The sequence below is a fragment of the Mustelus asterias genome, unplaced genomic scaffold, assembly GCF_964213995.1.
Source record: "Mustelus asterias unplaced genomic scaffold, sMusAst1.hap1.1 HAP1_SCAFFOLD_201, whole genome shotgun sequence".
NCBI classification, from domain to species: Eukaryota; Metazoa; Chordata; class Chondrichthyes; order Carcharhiniformes; family Triakidae; genus Mustelus; species Mustelus asterias.
The window spans coordinates 229,825-248,797 of NW_027590192.1; the positions used below are offsets into that span (position 1 = coordinate 229,825).

The 18,973-nt window shown below is 46.4% G+C and overlaps 2 protein-coding genes across 4 annotated transcripts in view; one reads left to right on the plus strand and one right to left on the minus strand.

The window, feature by feature from the left end:
* LOC144485612 (uncharacterized) overlaps positions 1 to 18,973 on the plus strand; it is a 100,276-nt gene that overhangs the window by 16,775 nt on the left and 64,528 nt on the right. Inside the window, exon 5 of the mRNA XM_078203709.1 lies at positions 15,343 to 15,634. Within this exon, the coding sequence (XP_078059835.1) occupies positions 15,343 to 15,634 (292 nt within the window). The remainder of the gene's footprint in view (positions 1 to 15,342; positions 15,635 to 18,973) is intronic.
* On the minus strand, positions 171 to 7,679 carry LOC144485624 (uncharacterized). Of its 3 annotated transcripts, XM_078203724.1 has the most exons (3): positions 7,607 to 7,679; positions 6,962 to 7,127; positions 171 to 3,156 (listed from the first exon to the last, which is right to left on the minus strand). In XM_078203724.1, the coding sequence occupies exons 2-3, from the start codon at positions 6,995 to 6,997 to the stop codon at positions 2,284 to 2,286; spliced, it is 909 nt and encodes a 302-aa protein (XP_078059850.1). In that variant the 5' UTR covers positions 6,998 to 7,127; positions 7,607 to 7,679; the 3' UTR covers positions 171 to 2,283. The 3 variants fall into 3 exon arrangements, with proteins under 3 accessions (XP_078059850.1, XP_078059849.1, XP_078059851.1); XM_078203723.1 differs by lacking the exon at positions 6,962 to 7,127 and having other exon boundaries at positions 7,607 to 7,672; XM_078203725.1 differs by lacking the exons at positions 6,962 to 7,127; positions 7,607 to 7,679 and adding an exon at positions 5,693 to 5,778.

Here is an 18,973-nt window from a genome sequence, read left to right on the forward strand (position 1 = left end):
ATAGACACGGAGAGAATGTGCAAACTCCTCATAGACAGTGACCTGAGGCTGGAATTGAACCCAGGTCCCTGGCGCTGCTAACCACTGTGCCACCGTGCAGTGGGACCAACATTTGTGTTTTAACTAACATCACCATGGATTGATCAGTTGGACTGATTGCTGTTTGTGGAATCTTACTGTGTACAAACTGACTGCTGGGATCAACAACAACTTGTATTTATAGAACAGGTTTAATGTAATAAAACGTCCCAAGGTGCTTCAGAGGAATTTTGTAACAAAATACTGAGTCACACTGGGAGTCAGTGAATTGAGAGGAAAGATTCCAGACAGCGGTTCTTCGAGGTCCACTACAGGCCCACAGCTCAATCAGCTCCAATCTCAGCTCAGGAGAGCTCAACAACCCCACATACTGTCCAAAGCTTGATAGGAGTGGGAGATTTTAATGAGAATCTTTAATCAGGAGGGAGGGAATGGAGGGGCGGAGAGGTTTAGGGAGGGAATTTCAGAACTTCACACCAGGACACAGCTATGAATGGTGGAGTAATTAAAATCAGAGATGATCAAGTGGCCAGAATGAGAAGAGCACAGATATCTCAGAGGGTGTGTTATTGGAGATTAGAGATTGGGAAGGACAGGCCGTGGAGGGATTTGAAAACAAGGATGCAAATGTTAAAATCAATGCATTACCTGATGTGGACCCGATGTAGTTCAGTGAGCACAGGATGTGATGGTGAACAGCACACAGGCAGCAGAGTTTTGGATAATCACAAATGTGGGGAGGCGATGGGCTGGTGGTATTGTCGCTAGACTATTGTCAATGTTCTGGGGACCCCGGTTCGAATCCTGCCACTGCAGGTGGTGGAATTTTAATTCAATAAAAAATATCTGGAATTAAGAATCTACTGATGACCATGAAACTATTGTCGATTGTCGGAAAAACCCATCTGGTTCACTAACGTCCTTTAGGGAAGGAAATCTGCTGTCCTTACCTGGTCTGGCCTACATGTGACTCCAGACCCACAGCAATGTGGTTGACACTCACCTGCCCTCCAGGGCCAATTAGGGATGGTCAATTATTGCTGGCCAGCCAGCGATGCCCACGGTCCACAAATGAATAAAAAAGACATGTTTAATGTGGGGGTTGGGGTGAGTGAGAGAGGCTGGTCAGGAATGGATTGGAATCATCCAGTTTAAGGGTAACACGGGTATGGATGAGGGTTTCAGCAGCAGGTGGGGTGGAGACAGGCGACATTATGGAGATTGAAATATCTGGGATCAGTGATGGGGTGGAAATGTGGTCAGAAACTCATCTTGACATCAAATCTGGCACGGAGATTGTGAAGAATGTGGTTCAGCCTCAGACAGTTCCCAGGGAGAGGGATGGACTCAGTAGTTAGGGAATTGTAGTGGTGACTGATCTTCCCAATTTTTAACTGGAAGGAATTTCTGCTCATCCAGTAGTGTACGTGGGATAAGCAGTTTGTTAATTTAGTAACAGTGGAGGAATGGAGGGGGATGGGGGTGAGGTCAAGCTGGGTGTTGTCAGTGTACAGGTGAAAACCAACACGGTGCTTTTGGATGATGTCACCTAGTGGCAGCTTGTAGATGGGAAATAGGAGGGGCCAAGGGTAGATCCTCAGGGGACACCTAGTTCAGGGGGTTTGGAGAGGAAAAGGAGGTTGGAGAGGAGGTCAAAGATTGTTTTTTCAGAGTGTGTGGTGACAATGGATTTAAAGGTGAGAAGGCGAGGACTAGAAGAGAATGAGAACTGTAAAGAGTATTGATTAATATGGAGGAGGTGAATGGTCAACAGCTTCGTAGGAATAAGGTCAATGGAACATAGTGGGGGGTGGGGGAAGGGGGGGGGAATGTCATGGACAAGCTGAGGTCTGACAGGACATAAGGGAGAGATGGGAGGGAAACTGGAAAAAGATGCGAGTTCCAGACTTAGTGGAGGACAGTTTGGCCGAGTGTGAGAGGGAAGCAGCAGAGGCAGCTGATCAGATTGCCTCAATCTTAGTGACAAAAAGCTTTGAGCTCCTCACACTTGTTGTTGGAGGTGAGGATGGAGGAGACAGGGGAGGGGGTGAGAATTTTAAAAGGAACTAACTTCTAACAGCTATTAAAAAGATTCAGCACAGTGTACTTTACACAAACTATTTTTTCAAAGCAAAAATATTAGCCCCTGTAACTGGGCTGGAGTTTAGAAATAGGAGCAGAAACAGACCCAATGAACACGGTTCAGTCCTGGATGTGATTCACAGCAAAATCCAGTCACTGTAGTTACACATGAAGTTGCTGGTGTCTCAGCAGGTAGGATGACCGAGTGAATCCCTTTCCACATTCGGAGCAGGTGAATGGTCTTTTCTTGGTGTGAGTGCGCTGGTGTACAGTGAGTTCAGATGACTGCCTGAACCCAGCCCCACAGCTGGAGCACCTGAACGGTATCTCGTCAGAGTGAACTCGCTGATGGCAAATCAGATCCCAGCGTCTTTTATAACACTTCCCACAGTCCAGACATTGGAAAGGTCTCTCGTCAGAGTGAACTCGCTGATGGCACATCAGATCCTCAGAACCTTTAAAGCCCTTCCCACACTCCTGACATTTAAATGGTCTCTTGTCTGCGTGAACTCGCTGATGTCTCAACATGTTGGATGAATCAGTGAATCCTTTCCCACACTTGGGGCAGGTGAATGGTTTCTCCAAAGCGTGAACTCGCTGGTGCTTCAACAGGTTGGATAAATCATTGAATCCTTTCCCACACACAGTACAGCTGAATGGCCTCTCCCCAGTGTGAACTCGCCGGTGTCTCAGCAGGCTGGATAAATCACTGAATCCCTTCCCACACTCGGAGCAAGTGAAAGGTTTCTCAGCGTTAGTGCGTTGATGGATTTCCAGCTCAGATGGGGAACAAAATGACTCCTTCCAAGTGTGAAGACATTTATGTTGCGACAAGCCTGAGGATCGACTGAAGCCTCGTCCACACACAGAACAGGTGTACGGTTTCTCCCCACTCTGAACGGTGCTTTTTCCTTCCATGTTCAATACTCGATGATATTCAATTACAATAACTTGGGCAACTTTGTCAGATCCTGATGTGATGTTTGGTTTCCCGTCTCCCGAATACAAACCTTCCCCTTTGAAGACCCTATAAAACTGATTTAAAACAGAAAAGAGTGAGTGAGAGAGAACCCACAAAAACAGGTTGTGAAATGGAGCTGAATGAATGCAGTAATTTGTGGGGCCGGCACTGGGAAAGAGTGACCATAAAAACTGCTGGATTGTCATATAAAACACAACTGACTCACTGATGTTCTTCAGGGAAGGGAAGCTGCCACACAGTCTGGGTCTTCACAAGACTCTGTCCTCTTTGAGGGGAGGAAAGTGAGAGAGGATTTGGGAGCAGAACAGAGGAGAGGGATTTTATATTTGTACAAATAAACCAGGATTTTAACAGATTCTCCTAAGACCAGGATATCCACACTAACTCCCTGTTGCACCTTGATTGTCGTCATTGTCAACAGTCCCTCAATTTGAGGATGATATTTATCATCATCGAATCCCTACAGTGCAGGAGGAGGCCATTCGACCCATTGAGTCGACACTGACTCTCTGACAGAGTACTTTACCCAGGCCCTCTTGCCCACTCAAGACATTGGTAAGGCCCACACTTGGAATACTGTGTACAGTTCTGGTCACCCTATTATAGAAAGGATATTATTAAACTAGGAAGAATGATTTACTTGGATGCTAACGGGACTTGGTGGTTTGAGTTAGAAGGAGAGGCTGGATAGACTGGGACTTTTTTCTCTGGAGCGTAGGAAGCAGAAGGGTGGTCTTATAGAGGTCTATAAAATAATGAGGGGCATAGATCAGCTAGATCGATAATATCTTTTCCCAAAGGTAGGGGAATCTAAAACGAGAGGGCATAGGTTAAAGGTGAGAGGGGAGAGATACAAAAGGGTCCAGAGGGGCAATTTTTTCACGCAGAGGGTGGTGAGTGTCTGGAACTAGCTGCCAGAGGTAGTAGTAGAGGCGGGTACAATTTTGTCTTTTAAAAAGCGTTTAGACAGTTCCATGGGTAAGATGGGTATAGAGGGATATGGGCCAAATGCAGGCAATTGGGACTGGCTTAGGGGTTTTTAAAAAAAGGGCGGCATGGACAAATTGGGCCGAAGGGCCTGTTTCCATGCTGTAAACCTCTATGATTCTATGAGCTATCCCCGTAGCCTCACAGATTTATCTTAGCCAAGTCCCCTTATCTCCACATCTTGGGAAACTAAGGGGAAATTTATCATGGTCAATCCACCTAACCTGCACATCTTCGGACTGTGGGGGGGAAACTGGAGCACCCGGAGGAAACCCACACAGATGCGAGGAGAACGTATGAACTCCACAGAATTTCACAGTAATTAATTTGCAGTGTTAAAGTAAGCTTACTTGTGACACTAATAAATAAATTAACTTAAGTCACCCAAGCCAGGAACGGAAACTGGATCCCTGGCACTGTGAGGCAGAAGTGCTAACCACTGTGCCACCGTGATGCTCGCGTCTACTTAGGGTCGTGAGTTTCACCATGGTTCTTCATGTGACTGAACAAACCCACAGATCTATAAATACTTAGCCAAAAAGATGTCCGGATTAGGTGGATTGGCCATGCTAAATTGTCCCTTACTGTCAGGGGGACTAGCCAGGGTAAATGTATGGGGTTATGGGGATAGGTCCTTGATGGGATTGTAGTTGATGCAGCCTCGATGGCCAAATGGCCTCCTTCTGCTCTGTAGGAATTCTATGATGCTAGGACGTTCCATGAGGGAGTGGGATTCGGAGAGCAGGATTTGTTTCCTTTTCTTTCCTGCGCTGCCACCGCTCTGTCTGATCAATAAGACAGTGGGACTCAGAGAGCAAAGAACAAAGAAAAATACTGCACAGGAACAGGCCCTTTGGCCCTCCAAGCCTGCACCGACCATGCTGCCCAACTGAACTAAAATCCCTTATCCTTCCGGGGATCATATCCCTCTATTCCCATCCTATTCATGTATTTATCCAGATGCCCCTTAAAACTCACTATCGTATCTGCTTCCATTACCTCCCCCGGCAGCAAGTTCCAGGCACCCACCACCCTCTGTAAAAACCTTGCATCGTACATCTCCTTTAAACCTTGCCCCTCACACCTTCAACCTGTGCCCCCCAGTATTTGACTCTTCCACCCTGAGAAAAAGCTTCTGACTATCCACTCTGTCCATGCCCCTCAATCTTGTCGACTGCTATCAGGTCACTCCTCAACCTCTGTCGTTCCATTGAGAACAAAACCAAGTTTCTCCAACCTCTCCTCGTAGCTAATGCCCTCCACACCAGGCAACATCCTGGTAAATCTTTTCTGTACCCTCTCCAAAACCTCCACACCCTTCGGGTAGTGTGGCGACCAGAATTGAACACTAGATTCCAAGTGCTGCCTAACTAAGGTTCTATAAAGCTGCAACATGACTTGCCAATTTTTAAAACTCAATGCCCCGGTCGATGAAGACATACGCATGCCGCATGTCTTCTTGACTACCTTCTCCACATGCGTTGCCACTTTCAGTGACCTGTGTACCTGTACACCCAGATCCCTCTGCCTATCGATACTCTTAAGGGTTCTGCCATTTACTGTACATTTCCTATCTTTATTAAACTTTCCAAAATGCATTACCTCACATTTGTCCGGATTAAACTCCATCTGCCATCTGTCCGCCCAAGTCTCCGACCGATCTATATTCTGCTGTATCCTCTGATGGTCCTCATCGCAATCCACAAATCCACCAAACTTTGTGTCATCCGCAAACTTACTAATCAAACCAGTTACATTTTCTTCTAAATCATATATATATATATATATATATGAACAGCAAAGGTCCCAGCACTGATCCCCGATGAACGCTACTTGTCACAGCCCTCCATTCAGAAATGCACCCTTCCACTGCTACCCTCTGTCATCTATGACCAAGCCAGTTCTGTATCCACCTTGCCAGCTCACTCTGATCCCATGTGACTTCACTTTCTGCACCAGTCTGCCATGGGGGACCTTGTCAAAGGCCTTTCTGAACTCCATGTAGACAACATCCACTGCCCTACCCTCATTAATCATCTTCGTCACTTCCTCGAAAAACCCGATCAAGTTAGAGAGACCTGACCTCCCCTTCACAAAACCAGGTTGCCTCTTGCTAATAAGTCCACTTATTTCCAAGTGGGAGTAAATCCTATCTTGAAGAATCCTCTCCAATAATTTCCCTACCACTGATGTAAGGCTCACCGGCCTGTAATTACCTGGATTATTCTTGCTACCCTTCTTAAACAAAGGAACAACATTGGCTATTCTCCAATCCGCTGGGACCTCCCCTGTAGCCAGTGAGGATACAAAGATTTCTCTCAAGGTCCCAGCAATTTCCTCCCTTGCTTCTCTCAGTATTTTGGGGTATATCCCATCAGGCCCTGGGGACTTGTCGACCTTAATGTTTCTCAAGAGTCCCAATACCACCTCCTTCTTGATCTCAACATGACTCAAACTATCTACACACCCTTTCCCGGATTCATCACCCACCAAGTCCTTCTCTTTGGTGAATACTGACGCAAAGTACTAATTTAATACCTCGCCCATTTCCTCTGGCTCCATGCATAGATTCCCTCCCTTGTCCTTGAGTGGGCCAACCCTCTCCCTGGCTACCCTCTTGCTCTTTATATATGTATAAAAAGCCTTGGAATTTTCCTTAATCCTGCTGGCCAATGATTTTTCATGACCCCTTTTATCCCTCCTCACTCCTTGCTTAAGTTTCTTTCTAATTTCTTTATATTCCACACTTGCTTTGTGTGTTCCCAGCCTCCTAGCCTTGACAAATGCTTCCTTTTTCTCTTTGACTCAGCTCACAATATCACTTGTTATCCAAGGGTCCCAAAACTTGCCATACTTATTCTTCATCCTTACAGGGTTTATGCAGTTTGATGGACAAGTTGTCTCCATTCTGAACAATGGGGAACAAGTTCCTCTCACCGAAGCTCAGTGGCAGCCGTGTGTACTATCTACAAGACGCACTGCAAGAATTCACCAAAGGTCCTTAGACAGCACCTTCCAAACACACAACCACTTCCATCTAAAAGGACAAAGGCAACAGAGGCATGGGAACACCACCAGCTGCAAACTCCCCTCCAAGTCACTCACCATCCTGACTTGGAAATACATCGCAATTCCTTCGCAGTCGCTGGGACAAAATGCTGGAATTCCCTCCCTACCAGCAGTGTGGATGTACCTACACCACATGTACTGCAGGGGGTTCAGGTCACAAAGGTCGCCGCTCCTGCGCCCTGCTGCCCCCTACAAATATGGCTTCCGCGCCTGCCCGCTGCGACACTTCGCCCCTGACAAAGATGCCGGCCGCACATGCGCACTGATGGACATTGCCAACGACAGATTGGCGGCCGTCAGCCCAGGCCCAACACGACAAGTTGCCTCCAATTTGGTACCAACAGGACGCCCGAGAAGTTATTTTCCGAAGTTTGGATTTGAACAACATGTTTACATGTTTACATGTTTACGAAGCCTCTCCACCTCTCCCTGCGCGCCGTTCTCTACCTTGAACTGATCTCGGCTCCAAGTTAAAACCGTCCGTCCGCCGCCATTACCCGCACTGCGCATGCTTCAGACCCTCCCCCATTCACTCTGGTTGGAGGACCAGCCTCTCCCGCTCAGTCCTCCAGCCCCGCCCCCTTTCCCTAATGGCCCGGAGCCGCCGTCAATCAGTCCCCGGGCATTGTGACGTTGGGCATGCGCAGTGCGGCTCATGTCCAGGTACAGGCGCTTGTTTGTCTGATCTTCAGGCGGGAAGGAGGCGGATAAGCGGAGGCAGCGTTAGGGGCAGTGGGTGGGAGGGGAGGCTCCACACACCCAGTGGAGGCTTCAACACCCCCAATAAGGAACTAGCGGCACCGCCTCAACACCCAACACAACGGCAGCTGCAGCGCTTTCTCCCGGGGCCAGGCCCCAGTGGACAAATGTGGCTTCAGGAAGGAAATGCAGCAATGGGTTTGATTTGATTTATTGTCACATGTATTGGGATACAGTGAAAAGTATTGTTTCTTGCGCGATATACAGACAAAGCATACTGTTCATAGAGTACATAGGGGAGTAGGAAAGGAGAGAGTGCAGAATATAGTGTGACAGTTACAGAAAGGGTGAAGAGAAAGATCAGCTTAATATGAGGTAGGTCCATTCAAAAGGAGGAGGCTTTGGAGAAGGTACAGAAAAGATTTACCAGGATGTTGCCTGGTATGGAGGGCACTAGTTATGAGGAGAGGTTGGAGAAACTTGGTTTGTTCTCACTGGAACGATGGAGGTTGAGGGGCGACCTGACAGAAGTCTACAAGATTATGAGGGGCGCAGAATCATAGAAACCCAACAGTGCAGAAAGAGGCCATTCGGCCCATCGAGTCTGCATCAACCACAATCCCACCCAGGCCCTACCCCCACATCCCTACATATTTACCCATTAATCCCTCTAACCTACGCATCTTGGGACACTAAGGGGCAATTTTAGCACGGCCAATCAACCTAACCTGCACATCTTTGGACTGTGGGAGGAAACCCACGCAGACACGAGGAGAATGTGCAAACTCCACACAGACAGTAACCAAAGCCGGGAATCGAACCCGGGTCCCTGGAGCTGTGAAGCAGTGGTGCTAACCACTATGCTACCATGCCGCATGGACAGAGTGGATATCAGAAAGTTTTTCCCAGGATGGAAGAGTCACTTACTAGGGGACACAGGTTTAATGTGTGAGGGGCAAGGTTTAATGGAGATGTATGAGGCAGGTTTTTTACACAGAGGGTGGTGGGTGCCTGGAACTTGCTGCCGGGGGAGATAGTGGAAGCAGATATGACAGTGACTTTTAAGGGGCATCTTGACAAATACATGAATAGGATGGGAATGGAGGGATATGGTTCCCGGAAGGGTAGGGGGTTTTAGTTCAGTTGGGCAGCATGGTCGGTGCAGGCTTGAAAGGTCGAAGGGCCTGTTCCTGTGCTGTAATTTTCTTTGTTCTTTGTTTGTAAAAGTCAGGTGGCAGCAGCAGGGAAGAACCTGTTCTTGAGTCAGTTGGTGTGTGACCTCAGACTTTTGTATCTTTTTCCCGACGGAAGAAGAGAGAAAAGAGAATGTCCAGGATAAGTGGGGTCCTTGATTATGCTGGCTGCTTTTCTGAGGCAATAGGAAATGTAGACAGTGTCAATGGATAAGAGGCTGATTTGCGTGATGGACTGGGCCACATTCACACCCCTTGTAGCTTCTTGCGCTCTTGGTCAGAGCAACAGCAACACCAAGCTGTGATACAACTGGATGGGATGCTTTCTGTGGTGTCCCTGTAAAAATTGGTGAGAGTCGTAGCTGACATGTCGACATGTTGAATTTCCTTAGCCTCCTGAGAAGGTAGAGGTGTTGGTGGGCTTTCTTAACTAAAGCAGCAGTTTCGAGGGACCAGGACAGGTTGTTGTGATCTGAACACCGAGAAACTTGAGCTCTCAACTATTTCCACTTCGTCACTGTTGATGTAGACAGGGCATGTCTTCCACTACATTGCCTGAAATTTTGTATATATTCCAGTGATAGTTGGAAGAAGTCCATGCTGACTCTCTGTACATCAATCCACTCAGTCCCATTCCCCCTCCATAACTCTGTTCCCTTTTTAATTCCTTCACACCTATCTGATTTATTTTTCAAATCATTGATCATTTCTGATTCCACCATGCACAGAAGCAGTGAGGTCAGGTCGTGACCACTCGTGAATAAAATTGGTCCTCACATCTCCTTTCTATTGCTGATCAATGATATGTTTAGTAATGTGGACATTGGGTAGCCGCCTGCATGAAGATTTTCAGGTCTCTTTGTACTGGACAGGAGCATGGGTCTGTCAATCAGCCTGAATCAGCACCTTCAGGAGAATTGGGAGGGTGTGTATGAGGTACAGCAGTATGACAATGGGGGGAGAGTGTGTGGGATGGAGATTTACAACTTTAGGGAATGAGAAAACAAAGAATATTCCATGGAAACTAGAATTGTCTGTTTTGAATTTCAGTCCTATACTTACACTGATAACTTCTATAAACAGGATATTAGAAGGAGAGAATTTACAGACTGAAATCTCACACCAAACGTCACAACAAGATGTTACAAAGTCACTGGATTCATCAGGACCTGAATATAATTGCCGTTTGAATGTATGAGAAGAAATGTTTGTTTGTTCTGTCTGTGGGAAAAGATTTCAAACATCAGTGTGACTGGACAAGAATGGAGACCCCACACACCTGAGTGAGAGTGTTCCAGTGAACTGACTGTGGAAAGAGCTTTAACCAGTAACACAGCCTGAAAAACATCACACCATTCACAGCGAGGAGAAACTGTACATGTGTTCTGTACTTGGATGTGGAATCAACTCATTATCAAAAGGACACTGGCACCATGGAGAGACCATGGAAGTGTGGGGACTGTGGGAAGGGATTCCAGTGTCCATCTGCACTGGACACACTGGCGAATTCATACTGGGGAGAGGCCGTTCACCTGCTCCGTGTGTAGGAAGGGATTCAGTATATCAACCACCCTGCTGAGACACCAGCGAGTTCATTCTGGGGAGAGGCCGTTCACCTGCTCCGTGTGTAGGAAGGGATTCAGTATATCAACCACCCTGCTGAGACACCAGCGAGTTCATTCTGGGGAGAGGCCGTTCACCTGCTCTGTGTGTGAGAAAGGATTCACTCAGTTATCCAGCCTGCTGACGCACCAGCGAGTTCTCACCGGGGAGGGACCTTTCGCCTGCTCAGACTGTGGGAAAGGATTCAGTGATCGTTCCACCCTGTGGAGGCACCAGCGAGTTCACTCTGGGGAGAGGCCGTTCACCTGCTGTGTGTGTGGGAAGGGATTCAGTCATTCATCCACCCTGCAGACACACCGTGTCACTCACACGAATGAGAGACCATTTAAATGCTCAGACTGTGGGCGTAGCTTCAAAAGCTCTCAGACCCTGTGGGCCACCAGCGCATTCACACTGAGGACAGACCGTTCAGCTGCTCTTACTGCGTGAAGAGATTTAGAACATCATCCCAACTGCTAATACACCAGCGAGTTCACACTGGGGAGACACCCTTCACCTGCCCTGTGTGCGGGAAGGGTTTCAGTCATTCATCCACCCTGTTGGCACACCAGCGAGTTCACACTGGGGAGAGGCCATTCACCTGCTCTGTGTGCGGGAAGGAATTCACTCAGATCTCCAATCTGCTCACACACCAGCGAGTTCACACTGGGGAGAGACCGTTCAGCTGCTCTTACTGTGGGAATAGATTTAAACGGTCGTCTCACCTGCTAAGACACCAGCGAGTTCACAAGTGATGACAGGAGTTGGATTCTGCTGTTCTTGCTGCTGTTGATCACATCCAGGACTAAACCATGTTCATTCTGACAGTTGCTGAAGTGAGAGGGTTTCTTTCTGCTGGACTGACCAACCTCATGGCTTTGCTGCCAGTGGGTCGATGCTCTTTGAATTTGGGAGTGCACATTTTACTGAGATGATCCACAAACACGAGGTAAATCTAAAATAAATACATTTGTCTCTGTTCCAGTGAATCTAGAGCACAGGGCCAGGCCAGTCGGCCCAATTGGTCTGTGTCAGTATTTATGCTCCACATGAGCCTCCACCCACCCCTCTTCATCTCCCCCCATCAGCATTTCCTTCTATTCCTTTCTCCCTCATGTATGTATCCAGCTTCCCCTTCAATGTATTCATGCTGTTCACCTCAACCACTCACTGGTAGCAAGTTCCACATTCGCATCATCTTCCTCATCTCTGGAACCATTCTGGTAAATCTCCTCTCGATTCTCTCAAGGACCCTCACATCCTTCCTAAAGTGTGGTGACCAGAACTGGGCTCAGTGTTCTGTTGTGGCCTCACCAGAGCTTTAGAAACTATCAGAATAACTTCCCTGCTTCTGTTCTCAATTCCCCGATTTCTGAAGCCCAAGATCCAAAATGCTCCAAACAAGAATATCAGACCTTTTTGCTTAACATGAAAAGCATTTTAACAACATTCTTAAAATGGCTAAAGAAGATTTTGTCCAATGAAGGAACGAGTTGTTGGCACAGAAAGAAGCCGCTATGAACTTGCTCTCTCCAAAAGAGAATCCAGAATGTTTGATTCTGGGAAATGAAACTAAAAATGAAGCTGCAGCTACAACAGAGCAAGAAGAAGACATTTCAATGTGGAATTAACTGGAATATTCTGTCCTCTTGCAGAAGAAACTATAATTATTAAAAATTACTATAATTATTGAAAGAAGAAAACTTTCAGAAAACACTCCAAGCAGTAATATTTTCCATCTTCAGTGGACTGAGATTCCTGGACATGGAATCCAGCAGTGTGCTGTTACCAAGCTGGACTTGTGAATGTGAAGTGGACAATGGAGGGATTATTATGTCTATTGCAGGTTATAAGATAGTTAAACACAGGAAAACAGTGGATTTAGGAACAGGAGTCGGCCATTTGGCCCTTCGAGCCTGTTCCACAATTCAATAAGATCATGGCTGTTGTTAAGATATACAGCATGTTGTATATTGTAATATTCTAAATGGGATATTATGAAGGTGATACATTTTCATTTCTTCCTGTTTTTGTTACAAAAATCTAATTTTATAATTCCTATGTTTTAGAAATATGAATTAGTTGCAAGAATTGCTTTTAAAAAATGGAAAACCTGGATTGAGAATCTGATGAAAACACCCTCAGGGAATTCGCAGTCACAAAGCATGGCCCATGTTGGTTTAAGAAGTCAAAACTCGAGAGGTAAGAACTGTAAAAGGTCAGCTGGATCTTTTAGCTGGAGACATTGGGACTGACAATTATTGTACTGTTTTTGTTCAGTGAATTCTTCATGAAGACCTCAGGAAAAAGGTTTAGTTTTGAAGCTAAATATCTGTTAGATATTCCACCTGGTCTCTGTTACCATGGGGATATGTGATTCAGGGTGGAGCCTTGGTTAGAATTAGACCATAAGATATAGGAGCAGAATTAGGCTATTCGGCCCATCGAATCTGCTGTGCCATTCGATCATGGCTGATAAATCTCAACCCCATTCTCCTGCCTTTTCCCCGTAACCTTTTGAGTCCTTTCCAATCAATGACCTGGTTCCAGCGGACAGTCTGCTGTTAGCTTGGAAGCCACCAGTTGTGGGACCAGGAGCTGTGAACCAGCTGTGGGACTAGAAGCCTCGAGGACCATTAGAAACCAGGGGTGTTTCCAACATTTAAATCCCTCAGCAAGAATGCAGTGAAGCTCATGTTTGGACTGAGGAGTCCACAGTTTGAGAGCTTAAAGGAAAATTGGAGGCTTGATCCCGCCCGAGCGTTCCCCTGTTCGGACGGAATTCCACATTGGCCCAAAGCCTCATCCCCCCTCCCTGGGTGAGGTGCCCCACAGCCTGAGCCGCCTCGCGGAAATGCCCTCCGTGCCTTTTCCTACTGCGCGGAGGCGTTTCCTGTGCGGGCTGCTGCTGCACACCTTCCACTACCGCCTCCTCGCCTGTTGCCCGGATACACCTTGGCGGGCCTTGTTGCAACCGGGTGGCGGAGGCCCCGCTGGAGGTCCCTCTACGGAGGGATCTCCCCCAATTACGTCGGGGACCTGGGGTGGAGGGTGATGCATGCAGCAGTGCCGCACAACCGTAGGATTCACTGGTTCACGGGCTCCGAAGACTGCCCTTTCTGTGGCCTTGTGGAGTCCGTGGACCATGTCTATGTTGTGTGTCTTAGGCTGCACTCCTTTATGTTTTCCTAAAGAACCTTTTATTGGTGTTTTGTTTGCACTTCAGTCCCATGCTCCTGATCTACGGACAGCCGGTGCGGAGAGGGGAGGGTCGGGATGGCGACCTCCTCGTGAACCTGCTCCTGGGCCTGGCGAAACGCGCCATTTACCGGTCCAGGCAGCGGGCGATCGAGGGGGCCGTCCATCCTGACTGTCTTCCCCTCTACCGCGGCTACGTTCGCGGCCGGGTGTCCCTGGAGAGGGAGCATGCGGTGTCCACGGGCGGGGTTGAAGCCTTCCGCGCCCGCTGGGCACCGCAGGGGTTGGGGTGCATTATTGACCCTAATAATCACATTTTAATTTGATGTTTTTAAGTTTCCTTTGTACTTGGATTTCTGTTCGGGCTGTTCCCCCTCCTTTTTGGGGAGCTCCCCTTTTACTTTCTCCTGACTTAATCTGAGTTTGTTTATTTGGTTTGACCTAAAAAGAGGGCAACATCTGGGAGGAAATCAATGTTTCCCCCTTTCCATTTCTTTTCTCATTCTGGGGGAAATTGGGGACTTGCAGCAACTGAAGGGAAAGGAAGTGAATCCAGTCTGTATATTCCACACATTTTTAGTCCAGTCATATGGGCATAGATCTGTCTGGCAGCCGGCATGGAGATTTCCAGCTGTGTGTGTCCAGGACAGGAAGCCGTGAGCATGGATCTGTCAATCAGCCTCAATCAGCACCTTCAGGAGAATTGGGAGGGTGAATATTAGATACAGCAGTGTGAGAATGGAGGGAGAGTGTGTGGGATGGAGATTCACAGCTTTTGGGGAATGAGAGAGAAAGAATGTTCCATAGAAACTGGAATTGTCTGTTCCGAATTTCGATCCTGTACTGACACTGATGACTTGTGTCAACTTGTTTTACAGGATATTGAAAGAGGAATCACAGGCTGAAATCTCGAATGTCACGTCTAGATCTGGCAGAGTCATATTCCTTGGGACCTGAATATCATCGGCCATTGAATCTGGAAGATTTGAAAAGATTTCAAACATTACTGTGACTGGAAAAGCACCAACACACTTCCACATTTAAGTGAGAGTATTCCAGTGCACTGACTGAAGAGCTTTAACCAGTTACACAGCCTGAATAAATATCACACCATTCACAGTGGGGAGAGACTGTACCCGTGTTGTGTGTGTGGACAAGGCTTCAACTGATTGGCCACCCAAGGGAGAGGCAAGGACACCTGCACCATGGAGAAACCATGGAAATGTGCAGACTGTGGAAAGAGATACAGATACCCCTCTCTGCTGGATGCTCATCGGCGCAACCACACTGGGGAGAGGCCATTCATCTGCTCTGAGTGTGGGGAGGGATTCATTCGGTTCCCCCACCTGCAGACACACAAGCGAGTTCACACTGGAGAGAGACCGTTCACCTGCTCTCAGTGTGGAAAGGGATTCACTGTGTCATCCACTTTGCAGAGACACCAGCGAATTCACACTGGGGAGAGGCCGTTCACCTGCTCTGTGTGGGAAGGGATTCAACCAGTTATCCAATCTATGGACACACCAGCGAATTCACACTGGGGAGAGGCCATTCATCTGCTCTCAGTGTGGGAAAGGATTCACTCGGTTATCCGACCTGCAGACACATCAGCGCGTTCACACTGGGGAGAGGCCATACACCTGCTCTCAGTGTGGAAAAGGATTCAGTGTGTCATCCACTTTGCATAGACACCAGCGAATTCACACTGGGGAGAGACCATTCACCTGCTCTCAGTGTGGGAAGGGATTCACTCAGTTATCCCACCTGCTGAGACATCAGAGAGGTTACACTGGGGAGAAACCGTTCACCTGCTCAGTGTATAAAAAGGGTTCAGAATTTCATCACAGCTGCTGAGACACCAACAAGTTCACAGGTGTTGGATTCTGCTGTTATTGTTTCTGCTCTCAATTACATCCAGGACTGCATTTTGTTCATTCTCACAGTTGGTCAATGGGGAGGGTCGGAGGGTTTCTTTCTGCTGGACTGGCCGGTCTCACAACTTTGCCTCCAGTGGGCTGATGCTCTTTGAGTCTTGTTGCGAATACCTGGTTTCAAATTTCACACGGATCACAGAGTGACAGGATGTGAGGAAGTTCAGAGATATTTAGTCAGCATTTCTGTTTGAAACCTCCCAATGCCCATCCAATTTCCTTTGTAATTGTTTATTGTCTCCACTTCCTCCACCCTCGTAGGCAGCGAGTTCCAGGTCATTACCATTCACTCCATCAAAATATTCTTCCTCACATCCCCCCTGCATCTCTGACCCAAGACCATAAATCTGTGACCTCCTCGTCCTTGTCCCATCAGCTAATGGGAACAGCTTTTCTTTGTCCACCTTATCTAAACCTGTCAGAATCTTGTCCACCTCTATCAAATCTCCCCTCAACCTCATTTGCTCCAAGAGGAACAACCCCAACCTGACATTGACAATAAAGAACAAACTAACAGAATATGTTAATACCTAAAATCAAATGGGAATGTTTAATTTCTGATTTAAAGATATTGTGAATATATTGTCCTGGACAATAAAGGAATTGGAATAACTCACCTTGGGTGTGGTTGAATGGAATATATCAATCTGGTATCCACCTGCAGTCCAGTGAAAGTCTGGAATGTGTAGCTGGAAATCCCTCCCTAACAGCACTGTGGGTGTACGTACACCTCAGGCATTGTAACAGTTCAGGAAGGCAGTGTTGGGGTTGACCACGGCCGAGGCAGCTGCATACAGCCACATATTCTGTTATAATTGAAGGACTGCAGATTGAATGTGAGGCATTATGGGACTGGACTATCTTGACCACATTCCTGTGACTGCTCAGTTTCTGCAATCATGAACCATTAAAGCTGCTTAGCAGGGCCCCGACAGAGGACCTGGTGAGAATATTTACTCAGAATGAGTTAGAATTAAACTTATCCCAGGACCGGCTGGTGTTCAGCGGCTGAGATTCCTGAATCTGTAAAAAGGGGGTCTGACCAATCAACAAACTGGTAGGTAGTTGGTTAAGAAGTTAAAAAGCGTTCTCAGGCATTGTTTAAATTATTTTCTCCCAAATTTGTGATAAGAACTGTGAGGGACATGTGACCCGTTAGTCGGTGCAGTAACGGTATACTCCAAATAGCACTGGACTGAAAAGCAGACCTCTGAGTAGATTCTAATGGTTATAAACTGACCCAATCATGGCCAGTGAAAATGTCAGAGCTCGAGTGAGGACTGGACAGGTCTCTTACCTGCTATTTGGAAACTAAGAGCAAGAAACTTATTGATAAAATTATTAGAGAATACAGCCAACGTTTCGAGTCTGGAAGACACTTCATAACCGCTCTTATGAAGGGTCATCCATACTTTAAACATTGGCTCCACTCTGTCTCCACAGATGCTGTAAGAAGTTTAACAACACCAGGTTAAAGTCCAACAGGTTTATTTGGTAGCAAATACCATACGTTTCAGAGCGCTGCCCCTTCGTCAGATGGAGTGGAAACATTTCCACTCCATCTGACGAAGGAGCAGTGCTCCGAAAGCTTATGGTATTTGCTACCAAATAAACTTGTTGGACTTTAACCTGGTGTTGTGAGACTTCTTACTGTGTTTACCCCAGTCCAACGCCGGCATCTCTACATCATGTCCACAGATGCTGCCAGACCTGCTGAGCTTTTCCAGCATTTTTTGTTGTTGTTTCAGATTTCAGCATCCGCAGTGTTTAACTTTTATGATAAAATGATTCGGTCTGATTGGAAACCCCACGACCTTCCTGCAAAACAGAGGGAGTGGTGGCAAAAGGGGAAAAAGGATAAGGATGATAAAGTCTGGGTTCTGATTCTCTGAGCCCATGTAGAATAAACAAAATGAGTGAAGCAGTTTATAACGAACAGAAGTTATCCATCCCTAACAAAAACTGATCAAATTAAAATAATTAGGTTGTGGAATATAACAAAAAAATTAAGAGATGAAGTTTACAATCGAGTTTGTTTTGATTTTTATACTTGTGTAAAGTGGGATTATTGTGGGCCAATTTTTTTCTGCTCACTCCCCATCCCTTTAGGTTCTGTAGAAAAGTTAACCCTTTCAGCAGACAGTTCATTTCTTTTCAAATCATCTGAAAACTCATGTCTATTTTAGTTTATAATTGAAGATTTATGGGAATTGGCTAAGATAGGCTTTCGGCATTTTTAAAGTAAAACAAAGTGGTCTTGAGAAGGCAATTTGGTAGAGAGAGGTGGAGGGAGATATGTTTACAGAGAGGTTTTGAGAGCTGTTGGTTTTACAAGTTATCCATGTTTTTGGAGCGGTCACTTCATGTCCTGGTCTGAGAGGGATGGAGAGAAGTCTGTTCAATTGTTAATGTTAAACTTTCTCTATGAACTGTTAATCGACAATCTGTTTTAACCTTTCTGACTTGTTACATTTTTAATGATTAATAAACTTTTGAATTCGTGATTTAAATTGTTCTTTCTTGCCATATGGTTAAGACACTGGAACCTGGTGTGATTTACGATTAGGGAGGTTTTTGTAAACAAGAGAACCCCCATAAATCTTAGTTCACATAAATCAAAGTTCTTACAAATGGAATGTTATCCTTTTATTATGAGAGAAATTGAACATAGGAGTAAAAATGTTCTGCTTCAGTTATGATGTGGAGATGCCAGCGTTGGACTGGGGTAAACACAGTAAGAAGTTTAACAACACCAGGTTAAAGTCCAACAGGTTTATTTGGTAACAATTGCATTTGATTCATTGATTAACTATAACTCAATTAAGGCTCATGACTTTCTCATCTGTTAATGACTGGTAGCTAATAAATAGCTACCAGATGGGGCAGATGTTTGAGGGCAAATCAACATCTGGCATGTGGGAGGCTTTCAAGTGTAAGTTGATAGGGATTCAGGACCGGCACATTCCTGTGAGGATGAAGGATAAGTATGGCAAGTTTTGGGAACCTTGGATAACGAGAGATATTGTGGGTCTAGTCAAAGAGAAAAAGGAAGCATTTGTCAGTTATGAGGCTGGGAACACACGAAGCAAGTGTGGAATACAAGGAAAGTAGAAAGAAACTTAAGCAAGGAGTAAGGAGGGCTAAAAGGGGTCACGAAAAAGCATTGGCCAGCAGGATTAAGGAAAATCCCA

Coding starts and splice junctions, on each gene's coding strand:
- LOC144485624 (XM_078203723.1), bottom strand. CDS start 7,669: ATGCGCAGTGCGGGTAATGGCGGCGGACGGACGGTTTTAACTTGGAGC. Junction 3,157..7,606: donor GGAGCCGAGATCAGTTCAAG/GTAGAGAACGGC, acceptor GTTTTAAATCAG/TTTTATAGGGTCTTCAAAGG.